This window comes from Mesoplodon mirus (assembly GCF_964341445.2).
Source record: "Mesoplodon mirus genome assembly, chromosome: 5".
Taxonomy (NCBI): Eukaryota; Metazoa; Chordata; class Mammalia; order Artiodactyla; family Ziphiidae; genus Mesoplodon; species Mesoplodon mirus.
The window spans coordinates 35,736,115-35,754,536 of NC_138980.1; the positions used below are offsets into that span (position 1 = coordinate 35,736,115).

General features: G+C 56.6%; 1 protein-coding gene across 1 annotated transcript; it reads right to left on the bottom strand.

The window, feature by feature from the left end:
• Window positions 1–589: 589 nt before the first annotated feature.
• Window positions 590–13,850, bottom strand: UBXN6 (UBX domain protein 6). Its single transcript, XM_082620238.1, has 10 exons — window positions 13,656–13,850; window positions 10,227–10,390; window positions 9,716–9,780; window positions 8,539–8,667; window positions 4,723–4,820; window positions 4,091–4,166; window positions 3,289–3,373; window positions 2,839–3,189; window positions 2,524–2,672; window positions 590–1,961 (listed from the first exon to the last, which is right to left on the bottom strand). The coding sequence occupies exons 1-10, from the start codon at window positions 13,736–13,738 to the stop codon at window positions 1,836–1,838; spliced, it is 1,326 nt and encodes a 441-aa protein (XP_082476364.1). The 5' UTR covers window positions 13,739–13,850; the 3' UTR covers window positions 590–1,835.
• Between the last annotated feature and the right edge of the window lie 4,572 nt (window positions 13,851–18,422).

Consider the following 18,422-nt stretch of genomic DNA (forward strand, 5'->3'; position numbering starts at 1 on the left):
TCACATCATGCTGTCTTTATTGCCGCTGTTCCCGAGAGAGAAGAGTCGGCTGGCATCTCATTGTGAAGAATGGTTCAGTGTTGACTGTGGATACACCCGAAACAGGGCAACACGACCCTAGCCCCGGGGAGCTCGCCATGTGGGGGCCAGGTCCCTGCCGGGCCTGCCTCTCCTGGCAGCACCCCAATCCTTCTGGAGGGGTCCCATTCCTCTCCAGCTCCGCACGGGTGGGGCTGACAAGCACCCCAGTTGTGGGGTGAGGACCCTGGCCCCATCCAGGATGAGCTGCTGCAGGTGGGGTGAGGCTGAGTGCTGGCACAGGGAGAGGACGCAGGCGTGACTCCACCTGTGATGTGACTGCCTGCAGCAGTCACATCACGTCGCCTTAAAACTTTCAGTTGCCACCTGACAATTTGCAGCCGACTCCTAGTGGGAGTCGAGAGCAGGGTATCAAGCCGAGGCAGTGCTGGGTTCCGGAGATGAAGCGGCAAAGGAGGATGGGCCTAGGTCCTGCCCGCACGTGAGAACAGAGCTGCCGGCGGCCCAGGTGGGAGGCAAAGCGCGTGTGGCTGACGGGGTTACCAGGGAATTTTGTTCTAATCACATTGGGGGCCTGGATGCTTTAATCTCACAGTGGCCAGAGAACCAGCCACCACTGGCCTCCGTGAAGGCAAGGGTCCAGTAGGGGCCACAGCCCGGGGCCAGGCTGCAGGTGAGAGGGAGGGGACGATCCAGATGAGTGGTCAGGAGCGGGGGCTCAGGTGTCTCCTGGCAGAGGTGTGACCGGGGGCGAGTGCCCACCCCCTCCAGGCCTTGGCCCCCCTGGAGCCCTGTGTTGGCTCCCCTCGGCTGCTGCAATGAACCGCCAGACTTGTTCTACCGGCAGTTCTGGGGGGCGGAAGTCCGACAAGGGCCTCACTGGCTCAGAATCAGGTGTCAGCAGGGCTGGTTCCCGCTGGAAGCTCTAGGGGGAATCTGTTTATGTCCCTCTTCCAGCTGTTGGAGGCCAACCTTGGCATGTGGCCCCTTCCTCCACATCTCCGCATCCCTTCTGTTTTCCTCCACACATCAGAACTCACCAGGTTAACCCAGGGCCACCTCCCATCTCATCCTCAATCACAGGCCAAGTCCCTGTGTCACATAAAGTAATGCATTCACAGGTTCCAGGGAGGAGGATGTGGACATCTGGGGGAGCTTGCCCTGTGGGGCCTGCAAGGCTCCAGGGCCCTGGGAAGCGCTCAGCAGGGCTGGCTCATCAGGCTGGTGGGGACAACAATTAGGAAGGTGCAGGAAGTGAAGAGCTTGCCTCAGACGTGAGGGGCTCCTGGGTGCCCAGGTGGCCGCGGGGTGTCCGCCTGGCCCCACTTCACCAGGAGCCACGGCCGGGCCTCGCCTGCCGGCAGCTCTGCAGAGCTGCCACCCTATGCTGCCTCCCACGGCTTCAACTCACCACCGGGAAACTAGTCAAACACCCTATTTATTCAGGTTTAGAATTTTACACACCATGTCCTGACAGGCCCAGTGTCTCGTTCTTGTGCCAGTCACCTCAGGGCTAGCCGCAGCCACTGGGGCCACAGCACACGGGGACTGGGCCTGGGCTTCTCTAAGCAGGCTACTAGTGGCTGCCCCATCCAGGTGGCAGTCTCGGCACACATCCACGGCCAACCAGCACCCTTCCCCATGCCTGTGGTGCCCGTGGGCAGGAGGAGGTTCCGGAGGAGGCTGGGAGGCCCCGGAGTGGTGGGGGGACCGTGGACGAGAGGAGTGTGGAGGAAGCAGGGAGAGAGCATGAGACAGACCCCACAGGGGCTGAAGCCAACCCTGCTTTTGTTTCATTAGAGCTTCTTGATGGCCGACAGGAGCTCGGGTTTCAGGACAGATGAGTCTGGCTGGGCCCCCGCAGCCCTGATGTCTGCTAGCACGGCTGCATCCCACGAGAAGGTCAGGAGGGCCGAGGGCACCTGCAGTGGAGTAAGAAGCCTAAGCCTCGCTCTGGCCTTTACGTGACAGAGCTCCCGCTTCACGTTCAAATCTTCCTGCTGGAGCAGGGGCTGCTCCCCGCCGCTGACGGCACACCCATGCACTCTCAGTCCACTCGTAACAGGGGCTCCTCTGATGATGACCCAGGCTTGGGGACGCCCCCTGGCCTGGCTGAAGCCAACCCAGCGTCGGGCAGCACTCAAAACTTCCTGTCCAGGCCTCCCTGAATCAGGGTCTGACCGCTCTCTAGCCCCCTCCTGCACCCTCCCCAGTAATTCCTTGCGTTTTGAACGCCACCTTGGCTCTGCGCCACAGAGGACTCTAACACACTGGGCACATTCCCATTTTGTAGACACAGAAGTTACTCAAGATCACATGGTAAAGAAGTGGAAAGGTGGGACTCACACCCAGGGAGCCTGGCCCCAGGACCCCGTCCCCTAATGCCATCCCCAACCGAAGAGCATCCCCCTCCTCAGGGGTTTGTGCTGATTCAACAAGAACCCAGAGAACCCGGATCCACTGTGCGGGGAGCCCGTCACTCACCAGCCCGCACTCATTGAAGGCCAGGTTCTCGTCCTCCAACAACTTCTGCCCTCCCAAGGCCAGCAGCTCAAAAGGCAGCCAGTCCATCTGCAAGGCCTCCCGGACAAACGCGTACAGTGCTGCCGCCCGCTCCCGGGCGTAGAAGGTCCCTGGCGGGGGGACAAGAGTGGCGCTGGAGCTCGTGGGAGCCCCCCTGAGCCCACCCAGCCCCCTGAGCCCTCGGCCTCCTCCCCCGGGACGAGCTCAGACCAGAGCAGGCTGCTCCTGCCGGCGCACAGCGGACCCGAGGCAGCATTGCCAGCACCCGGCACGCACCCTGGAGGAGGCAGCCGTCGGGAAAGCGCACGCGCAGCAGCGTGTACGTGTACTTGCGCATCTCCCTCTGCTCCTCCCGCTCGCGCATGGCCTTGGTCCGCAGCACGCTCAGCCGCTCCACGGCCTCTGACCGCAGCCGCTGCTCTCGCTTGAGCTCCTCTGCCGTGAGGCTGAAGAAGTCCGCAGGCAGGTCGAACTGGGAGGCCAGGGGCGAGGGCCGGAAGACCCGGCGCTGGCGGGCCAGTGTGGCCCGCACGGGCTCGGCGCGCAGCAGCTGCTCCTTGTGCTGCTCCAGGCTCTGGGGCTGGGCCAGGGCGGCCTCGCTCAGCACGTAGAACTCCTCGGGGCCCTCTGGGACACGTGGGCACGTCACTGCCGTGGCAGGGAGACCCCCGAGCCGGGCCCCTCCCACCCCTGGGCTCAGCCACAGCCCTTCTCTTTTTCTCTTACCCTGGTTGGGGGTCGGAAGCAGCACCTTCTGGAAGCCGATGGCCTCAAAAAACTCGTGGGTCCCTTCCAGGCAGTTAATGCGCTCCTGAGAGCAGAGCCAGAGGTCATGCGGGACCCTTGGGGCCTCCTCATGCCCCACCGGCCTCACTGCCCACCCCGCCCTTCTGGCCCAGAGTCCCCAGTCTCACAGAGTGGCCGCTGCCCCTGGACAGGATGAACCCCCAAAGCTGTCTGCAGGGGTGAGCTCACAGAGGGCCTGGGATCCCAAAAGGTCAACACCAGGGTGAAGCAGGCTGAAGAGCCAAAGGACAGCGGAGGCTGGGAGTCCCCAGAAGTGGGGGAGGCAAGCTCTGGGATGCTGGATGTGGGTGGGGACCCCCAGGAGAGAGCGGGGCTCCGCCAGCTGCACGGGTACCATGGGCCAGAGTGCTAGGACCCTGCGATTTCTCCACAGAAACCAGAAGTCTGCGTTTGCGTGAAAAATCTCCCCAGTGCCGATGTGTTCCCAGCTAATTCAAAGAAAAGTCGAGTCACGCCGTGGGTTGGTGGCAAGAGCAGACAGTGTACGCGTACTGTGCTCGTCCTGCGCTCTTCCTGTGCTCACAAAGCCCTCCCTCCCCGCCTGGCACCTTCTGCCCACCTCAACTCCCAAGCCCTGCAGGGGCCCTTCTGCAGCCGGCTCTGGCCACCACTGGCTGGCTGCAGACCAGCTGCTCCCACCGCCAGCCTGGGTCCTGGGTGGCCTCACGGGCCCGGCCACGCCGGCCACCCCAGGCTAAGTCACTCTGATGGCAGCCCTCACCTGGAACACCTTGTTCTGAAGCTTGATCTTCCGGTACTTCTCCTCGTCGGGATGCAGGTGGATGTTGTCCAGGTACCTGGGGCGGACAGGGGAGAGCAGCTTAGAGCCACACCGGCTCGTGCTAAGAGTGACCCCCGGGAAGGCTGCCGTCATACCTGGTACACCCCATAGAGCCCAACCCCTGGTGCCCCCGACACTGGGCCTCCTCCTCAGTCCTGCCTCCCCCTGCGGGCGCCAAGGAGCCACCGTGGTGGGGGTGGAGCAACCAGAGCCAGAGCTGATGGGTCCCCAGAGCTGGCTTGGGGGTTGCTGAGCAACACAGACTTCTGGCCCCGCCCCCGACCTACTCCCATCAGAGGAGTTGGCGATGGGGGTGACCCTGCCTGCTTCACATTCTTCTGATGATCCCAAAGGGAAGCCAGGGTTGGGAACCCCTGATTCAGTAAACCTCTTCGTTCTAAACACTGGTAAACTGAGGCCCAGAGAGGCCAAGCCCCTTCCCCAAGGGCGAGAGGGAGTGAAGGGTGGGGCCTGGCCTCACTCCCAGGGCCGTGCTCCCTCCGGGGCCCCTCAGCCGATCATGATGGAGGCCCAGGAGCTGGCACCCCGGTGGGAGGGGGCCACCTGCTCACCTGGCGATGGTGTCCACGCCCAGCTTCACCCGGTCCCGGTCCTTGTTGAACGTGTGGATCTTCATGATGGAGGCGGCCACTGGGTCGGTGGAAAAGTGCTGGGAGGAGGGAGGAAAGCTGAGTCAGAAAGCGTCCACCTCAGGGCCTGGAGGCCATGCCAGCGAAGCAGCCAGGTCTCAGCACTCAGGTGGCAGCAGTGACACCGGTGACAACAGTAAGAACTGTCTCACAGCAGGCCCTAGTGTGGGACAGAAGCAAACTCAACAGCAGAAAAAGGAGGAGGAGAGCCCTTTTGATGACTCCAGCCTGGGGCCTCAGCCCTGCCCTCACGTCTAGGGAAAAGGGGGCGATGGCAGCCCAGGTTACGCCACCCCTCGGGTCGGCGTGACACAGACCTTTGCCTACCGCTCTGGCTTTGGTGCCCAACGCCAGCACTGAGCGCCACCAAGGGCGCAGCAGCTGAGTGCCCAGGACCCGCCGGCCACTGCGGACCTGCCGTCCCTCCTCATCCCCCATCCCTACAAGGGCGTTCTAGAAACAGACGGAGGTGGCAGAGACAGGACACAAAAGAGGTCTGTGACCTGCAGCTGCCTGGTCACTCCTGGGGGAGGCAAGATAGTGGAGACATCACTGACCGGTCCCCACATCTCGGGGGCTCGACCTGCTTCTCTGGGAGAGGAGGAGCTGCAGATGGAGAGGTCGCAGGGCCCACAGTTGATCCCTCGACCGGCCCAGCCTCTGGGCACCCCCGGGGACCCTGCGAACAGCACCCCAGCGAGGAGAGGCTGAGAATGGATAACTAAGGCGAGGGGCAAGACTGGGCAGCAGATCTGCTCACGCTCTGGATAGCCACTGCACACGGCCACACCGTGTGGTGGTGTTTCTCTGCAGCCCCAGAAAGTCACTAGTTACATGGCGAGTGGGGCTGGCACCTGCGTCAGCCCCAAAGTCATTTGCACTGCCTGGATGATGGTGGGGGTGGGGCCTCCCTGGCAGTCCAGTGGTTAAGACTCCGCGCTTCCACTGCAGGGGCCATGGGTTCGATCCCTGGTCGGGGAAGTTCCGCATGCCGCAAGGTGTGGCCAAAAAGAAAACAAAAAAATGGTGGGGGTGAACAGCTGGGTCACCAGAGGTGATGAATCAAGAGCACAGAAGACCTGGCCCACTCAGATCTACCCCTGGGCAGCCCTGCAGAAGCCCAGCCACAGCTCCTGGAAGGCAGCTGTGGGGCTTCCACCCTGCCCCAGCTACCTTCCCTCAGCTACACTGGGGTGAGCCTTCAGCAGCCACAGCTGTGTCACTTAGTTGTCTGATCTGAACTGGGCCAGCTCTCCTGGGAACTTCAAATTGGGACCCAGCCCAGTCTGCCAGTAAGTTGCCAGAGTAGGACAAAAAGATGTGTAAGGGCAGAGAAATCGGGTCTGCAGAGAAGCAGCAGTAAGATGGGGGGCGTCCTCAGGACACAGCTGAGCCAGGCTGAGCGCCCCCTACTCCAGCCTCCTCAGGACAAGCACACCCACCCACCCAGGGAAGAGCTGCAGCTCCAAATGCTGTGCTCAGATGTTCCCAGGCAGCCTGCAGCCTCGTTTAAATTAGGACCAGGGCGCATGAACGGACAAGGGGACAAAGGAACAGACACATCCAGAAAGGAACTGAATCCATGTAGGGATCTACTTTGTGATAACGGCATATTTCACGGTGGCCAAAAGACAGGTGTTTCAATAAATGAGGATTGGGGAAAACTGGATAACTATCCGGGAAAAAAAAAGAAATAACACTAGCTCCATGCATCCTATTCTACACAGGTATAATTCTAGTGGGATCAAAGCTTTAAACAGGGCTTCCCTGGTGGCGCAGTGGTTGAGAGTCTGCCTGCCGATGCAGGGGATGCGGGTTCATGCCCCGGTCCAGGAGGATCCCACATGCCGCGGAGCGGCTAGGCCCATGAGCCATGGCCGCTAAGCCTGCGCGTCTGGAGCCTGTGCTCCGCAACGGGAGAGGCCGCAACAGTGAGAGGCCCGCGTACCGCAAAAAAAAAAAAAAAAAAGCTTTAAACATTAAACAAAGCAAACAACAAAAGACAAAACAGAAAAGCACTAGAAAAACCATGGAAGAGTTGTTTTAATCCTGAAGTGGGGAAGGCCTTCCTGAGTAGGTCACAAAACCCAGAAGCCATAAAATAAGACCGACACATTGAATTACATAGAGATTAAAAATTTCTACATGGCCATATGACCATAAGCCAACTCTAAAAGTAAACAACTGGAGAAAAATATTCACAACTCAGATCATAGGCAAAAGGCTAGTTTTTCCTAATATGTAAAGAGTGCCTACAAATCAATAAGAAAAAAAAAACACACCACCCAACACAAAAATGGGCAAAGGATGCATTCTCATATGAAAACACAGCCAACCTAAGCCAAAAAAAGGAAATGCACACTAAAACTATGCTGAGATATTATTTTTACCAATCAGTTTGGGTAAAGACAAAAAATGTTTGGTAACCCACAGTGACAATGGGGGACAGGGAAATGGGTATTTTCTCACACACTGCTGGGTGAGTGTGAATCAGGACAACCCACATGGAGGTTCATCTGGTGACAACTATCCAAAGCCCTACACGCTGTCCTCTGTCCCAACAACTCTGCTTCTGGAATGGAGCCTACAGCTCAAAGTGATGTACAGACAAGGTTTTCATCATAAATATTGTCCTCACTAGCAAAAGACTAGAAACTTCCTATGCGCTTATCAACACGGGGTTGGTTAAAGAGTCAGGGAACAATTTGCCATGAGTCATCACGCAATCACTGTGGAGAATGCAGGCTTTTGAACTGCTCAGAAAAAAACAGAGAGCTGTGACAGAGCCAATGGGGTAAAAATGTTAGCAACTGGAAAATGTGAGTAAGATGGGCAGAATGACATACATATTTGTGACCTGATCCCTGGAACCTGGGAGTATGTTATGGGTCAGGGGGTGTGGAGGTGACAGATGGAGTTAGCCTGCTGATCAGTGGACTTTAAAATAGGGAGATTAGCTTGGATTAGCCAGGTGAGCCCAGTGGAATCACAAGGGCCCTTAAAAGGGGGAAGAGAGAGAGAGAGAGAGAGAAGCAGAGAGATGGCAGCTGGGAAAGACCTGGCCTGGCACCGCTGGCTGTGAAGACGGAGAAGGAGCCATGGAGTACAGACAGCCTGACTCCCCCTAGGGCTCCCAGAAGGCACACTGCCCTGTGGCCAACTTGACTGTGGCCCTGTGAGACCCAACTCCCACTTCTAATTTCCAGAATTATAAGAGGCATGCTGTCTGGAGGCACCAAGTTCGTAGTAATCTGTCAGAACAGTAATAGGACACTCCCACCCTGAGTAAAGGATGTTCACGTGTTCTTTTTGTTCTCCTTGCGATTTTTCTTTAGGTTTTAAATTATTTCCAAATACAGAGTTTTAAGGGGAAAAAAATGTGGAAGTTCTTTCTGTACTGATATAATACCTAGCAGTTTCCACGTCAGGCGTGAATGGTACATTACCTTTTACGTAAAACAAACACGCAGCACGTGTGGCAGATATAGATGCATCGGTAGTTTGTGCATATTTGGAGCATCTCTGAAAAGGGGCCTAGACTACTTACAGCTGCTGCCTCAGGGAGAATGGCCATGAGGTGGGTGGGAGGTGGCTTTTCCCCGCCTACCCTTCTCTATCTTGAATTCTGTCCCTCAGGTAAGTACTCCCTCTTTAGAGAGGTTAGAACAGAACCACAGCATATGCTCTGTGCCACCCGGGCTTCCGGGGGGTGGCTCCGGCACCGGGGCCGGCACTCACCGAGAGAATGGCCTCTCTGATGCAGGCGTCCCGCTGGTCCTTCCTCAGGATGGCCCCTGTGAGCGGGCAGGTGAAGTACACTCCGGGCACTGCCAGGTGGGTCGAGCCCTCCTCTTTGGGCTTGGGCACCTGGGAGGATGGGTGAGGGTGTCTGAGGACAGAGGCCACCCCGAGCTGCCCGAGTGCCACAATCCTGAGAGCGTGGCCCTGGGAGCCAGACATCCTGGTCCCAATGCTGTCCCCTCTGCCTATTAGCCATGGGACACCGTGGCCCAGTGGCCAAGCCCCTCTGAGCCTGTCTTCTGGTCTGTAAGATGTCCTCGAGGGACCACCTCAGAATTCAACAAGGTAAGGAACGGAAAGCGTGGAGCAGCTCCGGACATGGTGTAAGTGCTGAATTGATCGTTCCTGCTCTTCCTGCCCCCCTACCTGGTGAGGAAGGGGCTTTGGTGGGAGAGCGAGGAGTCACGGTGCCCTGGACGAGTCCCAGCCTTGTTCTGGGCCTCAATTCCTAGGTAATATCCAGGGTCCCTTCCATTCTGAAATTCAGTGAGGCCTCACAGGTGGTGCTGCTCAGAACACAGTTTCTGCCAAGTCCTCCTTTGAGGCCTGCCTCCTCCAGGAAGGCCTCCCTGACTACACCAGTCTCCGTGGTGCCCTCCTGTATCCGAGGAAGGCAGCAGAGGGCAGCGCTAAGGCTAAGGGCTTTGGACTCAGACTGGGGTTCCAGTTCTGCCCCTGCTGGTTTCCAGGTGCATGACCAAGGGCACCGGGCCTCACCTCTCTGAACCTCAGTTTTCTCTTCTGAAAAGTGGGAACTGTAACAGCACCTACCTTCATGGGGTTACAGGGGAGGGAGGGAACTTAACGGAGGTGCAGTTCCTCCCCCAGGGCCTGGGCCTGGTGTCATTAGATGCCAAGCACGCAGGTCCCAGATGACACCGCCCTCAACCACGGGGATCCCCAGCGTCCTGAGGCCAGAGATGACCTCGATCCACCCCGCTGTCCCTTCTGCATCTCCCCACCCTCTCCAGCACCAGATGCTCACCGCCCAGGGCTGGGCACCAATCAGACCAAACACAGAAGAGAGCCCAAGCGGGCACTCTGAGGGCTCCCAGCTCCCCTGCCCGCCCCAGGCCACCCCTTGGGTGTCATGCTGCCATCGTGATGCTTTTACCGGGTTGGTCCCTGGGGCCTCTGGGCTCCCACTGACAGTCGCTTCAGCTTGAAGTTCCTTTCTCACTGCGGGGAGAGGCAGGGACGGGTCAGTGTGCGAGCCAGGCACACCATTCCCCGGCACGGACCCTCGTGTGGGTCAAATTCTAGTCCTTCCAGCTCGAGGTGCTCCCAGCCCGCCAACCTCTCCATGCCCCCAGGCTGCGCCAGGCCACACGCTCCCCCTCCTCCTCTGAGTCCCAACCCTCCCCTCCGCAACCTCCCTGACATCCGTGCCGCCCAGACCACAGCAGACCCCTTGGCATTTCCACCTGCATAGCCCCTTTGTGGACTGGCTCACAGCTGTGATTTAAACCCTCCTCCCACCCCGAATCGCTGGCTATGAAATTATTTTCAGCCAGAGCCAAGCACAGGACCTGGAACGCATGAAAAGTCAAGGATCAGCCTCGAGGACCACCGCTCCACCGCCCCCCCGTCCCCACCCCCGTGGCCCAAGGACAGCCGAGGCTCACCCTGGCTCCGGATGGACTCCTGTGACGTGGGGCCCCGCGCCCTGGGCTGCTTCTGCTCGAGCCGGGCCAGGGCCGCCGCGGCCGCCATCTGCGCCTCATCAGTGGGTCCCTGGCGGGGCTGCCGGAGCGCCGGCTTGCTGGGCTTTTCTTTGGGGGCCTTCTCCCTAGGGAGATGTGGTGGGACCGTGAGGTGACGTGGGGGCAGATAGAAGAGCTTTTGTCCCTCTCCCACTTCTGCTCCTGCCCCAGCAGACAGACATGGGCCTCTGCCCCAGGGGCCACCACAGCCACCAGACGGGTCTAACGCAGACGGAGGAGCCTCAGGAGGCAGACAGTGACTCTGCTTCCCGCCCTGCCCGCCACTTTGGACAAATCCTGCACCGGCCTGGGCCTCGGAGTCATCTGTCAGGCGAGGTAAGAGCACACCTACCGTCCACAGGGGCTGACGCTCTTCGCCCCCTTCCCTGAGCGAGAGGCTCCACCCTTACTGTCTACGAGGGTGAGACATGGAGGCTTCATCTACTGAGCACCTACTGTGTGCCAGGCAGCGCACCAGGAGCTTGCTGTCGCTCAGCGCGTCTATTACGCATGGCAACGTGCCTCCCAGAGAATGCTCCAGACGCCCTTTCACAAGCCCCAGAGGGTCACGGAAGCTCGGGCAGCAGGCCAGGCCGCACGCAGGCCCTGCGTGGAGTGTTACAAGGATCTGGTTTAGGGACTTCCCTGGCGGTCCCGTGGTTAGGACTCGGTGCTCTCACTGTCTTGGGCTCGGGTTTGATCCCTGGTCAGGGAACTAAGATCCGGCATGCAGCGCAGCATGGCCAAAAAAAACCCCAAACAAAAGATCTGGTTTAATCTCCTCTCCACCCTGGGAAGTAGGCAGGGTGATCATCCCACAGGATGGGCAGCTTCCTAACCCAACCTAGCTCGAGAACGACCTGGCCTTGACGTTCCAGCAGAGATGGCCTTCTTCCCACCAGGGTCTGACTCACCTGCCTCACCCTCCTTTCCTCAGGACCCTCTCCTGATGCCACTAGTTGGAATCATCTGTGCTATATCTCTAGAACCTTCTCAGGAGCCAAGGCTCTGAGTTCATGGCCCTCATGCTTCCCACTCTGCTCAGACACCCAGGCAGCCCTCTTTTCTTGTCTCCAGGCCTCCGGGAGCTTCCTGCCCATCCCGGCCCCTCTCTCCCACCCTCCCAACAGCTGAGAGTTTCAGGTCGAAGAAAAGACAAGTCACGTAGTGCCACCCTAGCCCCATCTTTCCATGAAAACGCCATTTTTCCAAGACCCCTCACTCACCTGCTTCATGGCTCCTCTGGGCAGCCAGAGGGATCCTTCTAAAACCCAGTCACTCCTCTGCACAAAGCCATCTCATCCCATGCAGGACAGAATCCTGCAGCCTCCGCACGCTACAGGCCCTTCACAACCTGCCCCTTTCCCTTGTTCACTCCTATCTATACTCCCTGCTGTTCTTCACACAGACCCAACCTCGTACCACAGGACCTTTGCACTTTCTGTGCCTTCTGCCTGGAGTGTTCTGCCTGGGAGGGACAGGCACCGCTTCAGCTGTGTGTGTGTGTGTGTGAGAGAGAGACAGAGACAGAGACAGAGAGACAGGGGTTGATTTCCACACGGCTGAGTCTCACCTCATCCAGCTCTCGCTCAAAAGTCACCTTCTCAGAGAGGCATTCCCAGACCACCTAACAGTCACCTACATGGTTCACTCTCTGGACCCTGTTTATTTTTCTTTAGGGCCGATCTTTCATCGTTTATGTATTGTTCTACTTGTCCACCTCTCCCCACTACAACGTGAGCCCTGAGAGGGCAGGGATTTTCATGCCGTAACAGTGCTGGACACACCCTCGCACGCACCCTGAGTCTCCAGTCCGGCTCCAGGTATGTCACAGAAGCTTGGATCTCCATGTGACTCCCCTCTCCTGTCCTCCCAGGCCTCCAGTCTGACACAGCCATCAGCCCCCACCTCCTTCCTGTCACACACAGTCCAGCTGCACCAGCCCCCCACCTCCACCCCCTACTTGATGAACAAATGAATGAACCCCCTTGTCTGGCCCACGGCTCTCCCTGGGCCCCTCTTAAGCTGCCCTCCTCCCCTGTCACCGCCCCAGGCTCCCAGGACCTGCACTTCCCTCCCGTACTCATGGATCTGACCCTCATGGGCCTCCTTTGTCCCACTACTCCTTTGTCCCCTCCCAAGAACCCCAGGGGCCCCCAATCCTCGTGACAGATGCCCTGATGTCCTTGCCACGCACCCACTCTCCCTCACCCACCCCCACTGCCTCATGATGCCCTCACCACCCCTTCCTGCCAGCCTCCCTGCCTCTCCTCCGACCCCCTCCCAGCCCCGACCTCTTCACAATCCCTTCCATTATGCCTCACAGACCCCTCCCCAGGCTGACCTCTTTCTTCAGTCACTCCTGAACCTAAACCCCTCGGGTCCCCCAGCCCCCTCTGTAGCTCCTGGTAGCAGCCCCAGCCCCTCCTGAACTCCCTCTTCTCATCCCATCCCCCCCAGTGGAGCCTCCTTCTCAGCCCACCGGCCCTCAGTCTGGCATCCTCACCTGCTCCAGCTCTTCACTATCCTCTGCACAGCACTGGCCCCTCACACCTGCCCATGGAGTCTCCATTGTGGCCCCAGGCCCTTCTCTTCTCCAAGTCCTCCCCAGATAAGTCACAGAGGCCTGGAAATGCAGGCCACCTCCCCTCCCCTCCCAGGTCACCCTCGGGACCTCCAGGCCACTCAGCCATCACCCACGAGGCCCCCCACCTCCTTCCGGTAGCAGACTCCCCCAGCTCCCCAGCTCCACCCACCTGCCTCCCTTCTCCTCCCAGACCTTCCTCAGCCCCTCGCAGAACCCACCACCCACCCAGTGCATCCGCACCTCCCAAGTCCCTGACAACCCTTCCAACAACGCCTCAGGCTCCCTGACCTTCCAGATCCTCAACCCGTCCTCCCTCCTGCTCCAGAACCAAGGCCCAGACCCCCATCGCCACAGAGTCTAAGCCTCACGACTTTTTGTGACCCCAGCTCTACCTGTTTCTCCAGGCTCAGTCCCCAATCTCTGGTCACCTAGATTCCCCCAAGCCCTATGCGATGCCTCTTCAGGGCCCCTTCTCTGCATCCCCAGCCTCTCCCTTACCGCCCGCCCTAACCCCCTAGGGTCTCTCCAGGGACCCCCTCACTTTCTGCAGCCCCGCCCCCTCCAGCCTCGCCCCCTCGTGCCCCGCCCCCGGAGGCCTCCCCTCCCCCCTACTCCCACTCCCTCCCTCTTGCCCCGCCCCCCGAGGTTTCTCCCCACGCTCTCTCTGCCGCCCCTCCCGGCCTCTCGTCTTCCCTGGCCTCCCCGCCCCTCCCCCTCCGCTGATCTCCGCCCCCGGGCCTCAAGCCTCAGCGCCTGTCACGCACCCCACCGACTCAGTGAGCTTCTGACCGGGCCCCGCACTCTTGAACTTGACGTCGGCCTTGATCTCTTGGAAGAATTTCTTCATGGTGGCGGCGGGCCCGGCGGCGGGGGGCCGCGGGGGGAGGGGGGCGCAGGGGCCAGTAAGGGAGGGGCCGGTAGGAGCCAACAACCGGAAAGAAAATACTGGGCCGCCGGAAGTCCCGCCTTCCCGAGGGCAGCCCACGTGACAATCGGTCAGACGCTGCTTTCTGGATCTCCGCGCCTTGCTGGCCCGGAGTGAGCGCTCTGCACTGTCGGGCCGCGTCTCGGTGGTTCTCCTAGACTCTGTTGCCAGGGGCAACGAGGGCGCTTCCAGCGGGAGGCTGTGCTTGGGCGCCTTCCACCGCGTTCCCCAAGGAGTGAGTGACAGGAGAGGGAGGGACAGAACTACAACCCCACGGAGAAAGCGCTGGCCTTGTCCGTTTCCCTCCTCAAGAACCATCTCTGGCTCCCCGGCGGTTACGTGATAAAGTCCCAACTCAATGTGGAGGCATTCAAGGTCCCCACAAGCCAACCCGGTGGTCCGCCCTAGTAGTCCCCCACGCACACAGTGTGGGAGAGAATGAAGAGGATGCACAGAGCTGGGGCTTGGGGACCCACGATGGCGGACCCCACGGGGTTTAAATTAAGGAGATCGGGAGATTATCCTCAGAGCATTGACGAAGTTTAAGGAAGAATGGAAGAATCTGGTGCCGCCCAAACTTTAACCTTCCTGAATTTCAGTTTCCTATCTATGAAATGGGGATAAGAATAGCACCTGCTGGACTTCCCTAGTGGCTTAGTGGTTAAGAATCCGCCTGCCAGTGCAGGGGACACGGGTTCCAGCCCTGGTCTGGGAAGATCCCACATGCCGTGGAGCAACTAAGCCCGTGTGCCACAACTACTGCAGCCTGCATGCCTAGAGCCTGCGCTCCGCAACAAAGAGAAGCCACCGCAGTGAGAAGGCCGCACACCGCAACAAAGAGTAGCCCTCGCTTGCCGCAACTACAGAAAGCCCGCGCACAGCAACAAAGACCCAATGCAGCCAATAAATAAAGAAAAAAGAAAAAAGAAAAAGAATCTACCTGCCAATGCAGAGACACAGGTTGGATCCCTGGTCTGGGAAGATCCCACATGCCACAGAGCAACTAAGCCCATGCACCACAACTACTGAAGCCCGTGCACCTAGAGCCCATGCTCTGCAACAAGAGAAGCCACTGCAGTGAGAAGCCCGGGCACCGCAACAAACAGTAGCCCCTGCTCGCTGCAACTAGAGAAAGCCCGTGTGCAGCAACGAAGACCCAATGCAGCCAAAAAATAAATAAATAAAAATTAAAAAAATGTGAATGCCGGGAGGCGGAGATCACTGGGGTCCAGGTTGAAGGCTGCCTACCATACTAGAGCACTGAGTAAAACTGCAATAGATGAGACACTGCCCACTGGTTTACAGTGTAGAAAGCATGCTATGGAAAAACAAGGCAGGGAAGAAGGGCAAAACTCTAACACTGGTTATTTGGGTTGGGGGGATTACAGAGGATTTTTCTCTTTTTTTCCCCCTAGTTTCCAAGTTTTCTTTAATGGGGTTCTATGACTTTTATGATAGAAAATAATATTTTAAAATACAAGACGAATGGGACTTCCCTGGCAATCCAATAATTAAGACTCCGTGCTTCCTCTGCAGGGGGCATGTGTTCTACCCCTGGTCTGGGAACTACGAACCCATATGCCTCGCAGTGCAGCCAAAAAAATTTTAAAATAAAATAAGGACTTCCCTGGTAGTCCAGTGGTTAAGACTCCACACTTTGAATGCAGGGGCATGGGTTTGATTCCTGGGCGGGGACTTTCTGCATTAGTTTCCACTAATAGAAGAAAAAAATAAATAAAATAAAATATAAGACAGTTGGGGGACTTCCATGGTGGCACAGTGGTTAAGAATCTGCCTGCCAATGCAGGGGACACAAGTTCGAGCCCTGGTCTGGGAAGATCCCAGATGCCGTGGAGCAACTAAGCCTGTGCACCACAACTACTGAGCCTGCGCTCTAGAGCCCATGAGCCACAACTGCTGAGCCCACGGGCCGCAACTACTAAAGCCTGCACGCCTAGAGCCCGTGCTCTACATCAAGAGAAGCCACCGCAATGAGAAGCCCGCACACCGCAGGGATAAGTAGCCTCTGCTCGCCGCAACTAGAGGAATCTCATGCGCAGCAACGAAGACCCAACACAGCCAAAAAAAAAAAAAAAAAAGACAATTGGATTAAGCCTCTAGGTCTAATTTATGGGAATTACAAGGGATGGACAAAGAATAAAACAGCCTCACAAGGGAATTCCCTGGCGGTCCAGTGGTTAGGACTTGGCACTTCCACTGCTGAGGGCCCGGGTTCAATCCCTGGTCGGGGAAATAAGATCCCACAAACCGAGTGGCATGCTCCATCCCCTGCCAAAAGAAAAAAAAAACAGCCTCATGAGGAGATAGACAAATCCAGACTGTGAGACATTCTCCAAGCCGACTGACCTGTTTGCTCTAGAACATCAACGTTGTGAAAAATAAACAAGATTCTAAGTAAAAGGGATTAGAGGAATATAATCTTTACTTGTGGTGCAAGAACATTGATTTGATCCCTGTTTAAAAAAAAAGCTGCAAAAACTTCTTAGAACAATGAAAATTAGAAATGGACTGAATATTAAATAATATCTTGGCATAAATATGAATTTTCTTTGCTGTGATAAAAGTATCGCACTTATGTAATAAAACGTCCCTATTCTTAGGAAATGCTGAAGTATTTAGGGGTGAAGGGTCATGATGGATGTATGAAACTTTCAAATGTTTAAAAACAAATACGTATATATTCACACACATATATAAAGCACATATGGAAAAATGTTAACAATTGTTGAATATAGGCGTAAGGTTGTGGTGCTTTTAAAATATGTCCATAAAGTCTTTGGTGCTCCTACTTTCCAAAGGTGGAGCCTAATTCCCCTCTCCTTGAATGTGGGCTGGACTTGGTGACTCACTTTTTTTTTTTTTTTTTTTGTGAATGGCGAAGAGGGTTGCTCTTTATTTGACTTTCTCAAAGGCTCCAGTATGCTCAGTAAAGTTTCAGCTCATTCTGGGATGGAAGGAAAGGAACAGTGCGGACTAAATGTAGCATAATGTGACAAATATGACATGCTTGTTCAGTAGTATCCTTTGTTTTCATGGTTTGAGATAGAGAAAACTAATTAAGTGGCTGAATTTGGACAGGAATCCAGGTCTTTTAACTCTCCATCAAGCAAATAGTCTTTTTTTTTTCTCACTATACAATACTATTTGGACAACAGAGAAAAAAGTTTTTTCCTAAGCCAGGAGACAAGTTTGGCAGTGCACCAAAATCGTGATTTGATGTTAGATCTCAAAGCTGGAAGTAAGTTTTTGTTTTTTGGCTCTTTAATTTTTGAAATGGCAAGTTACCTTGATAGGTTGGGACAGTACCCAACTTCCCTTTTTTTTTTTTTTTTTTTTTTTTTTGCGGTACGCAGGCCTCTCACTGTTGTGGCCTCTCCCGTTGCGGAGCATAGGCGCCGGACGCGCAGGCTCAGCGGCCATGGCTCACAGGCCCAGCTGCTCCGCGGGATGTGGGATCTTCCCGGACTGGGGCACGAACCCGTGTCCCCTGCATCGGCAGGCAGACTCCCAACCACTGCGCCACCAGGGAAACCCGATGTGGACCATTTTTAAAGTCTGTATGGAATTTGTTATAATGTTGCTTCTGTTTTCTGTTTTGGTTTTTTCGCTCTGAGGCATGTGGGATCTTAGCTCCCTGACCAGGGATCAAACCTGCACCCCCTGCATTGGAAGGAGAAGTCTCAACATCTGGACCGCCAGGGAAGACCGTAAAGGGTTCATACTTTTAATCCCTGGGGTCAGCAGAATAGTGCTCCCTAAAAATGACCATGCCTTGGGCTTCCCTGGTGGCGCAGTGGTTGAGAGTCCGCCTGCCGATGCAGGGGACACCGGTTCGTGCCCTGGTACGGGAAGATCCCACATGCCGCGGAGCGGCTGGGCCCATGAGCCATGGCCTCTGAGCCTGCGTGTCCGGAGCCTGTGCTCCGCAACGGGAGAGGCCACAGCAGTGAGAGGCCCGCGTACCGCAAAAAAAAAAAAAAAAAAAAAAAGACCATGCCTTAATCCTGAGAACCTGTGAATATGGTGACATTTGTGGCAAAAGAGATGCTGCAGATGTCACTAAATCAGGAACCTTGAGATGCAGACATGATCCTGGATTCTTTGAATGTGCCCCACGAAATCACAGGGTCCTTATAAGAAGGAGGCAGGAGGGTCAGAGAAGATGTGACGACCACAGCAGTATGAGAAGGACATGATTTGCTATTGCAGCTTTGAAGATGGAGGAAGAAGCCACAAGCCAAGGAACGCAGGAGGCTTCTAGGAACTGGAAAAGGCAAGGAAACTGATTCTCCCCTCAAGCCTCCAGAAGGAGTGCAATTCTGCCTATATTTGGATTTTAGCCCAGTGAGACCCATTTGGGTCTTTTGACCTCCAGAATGGTCAAAATAGATTTGCATTGTTTTACGCCACTAAGTTTGTAGTAATCTGTTACAAAAGCAATAGGAAATGAATACAACCCCTAGACTAAATAACCCTAGGAAACAAGTACTGATATTTCTCACCGATTTATAGGAGAGGTTGCAAAGTTCTGGATGGACTTGTTCATATCCCCGCAGCTTGCAGAGGGATGATTCAAACCCAGGAC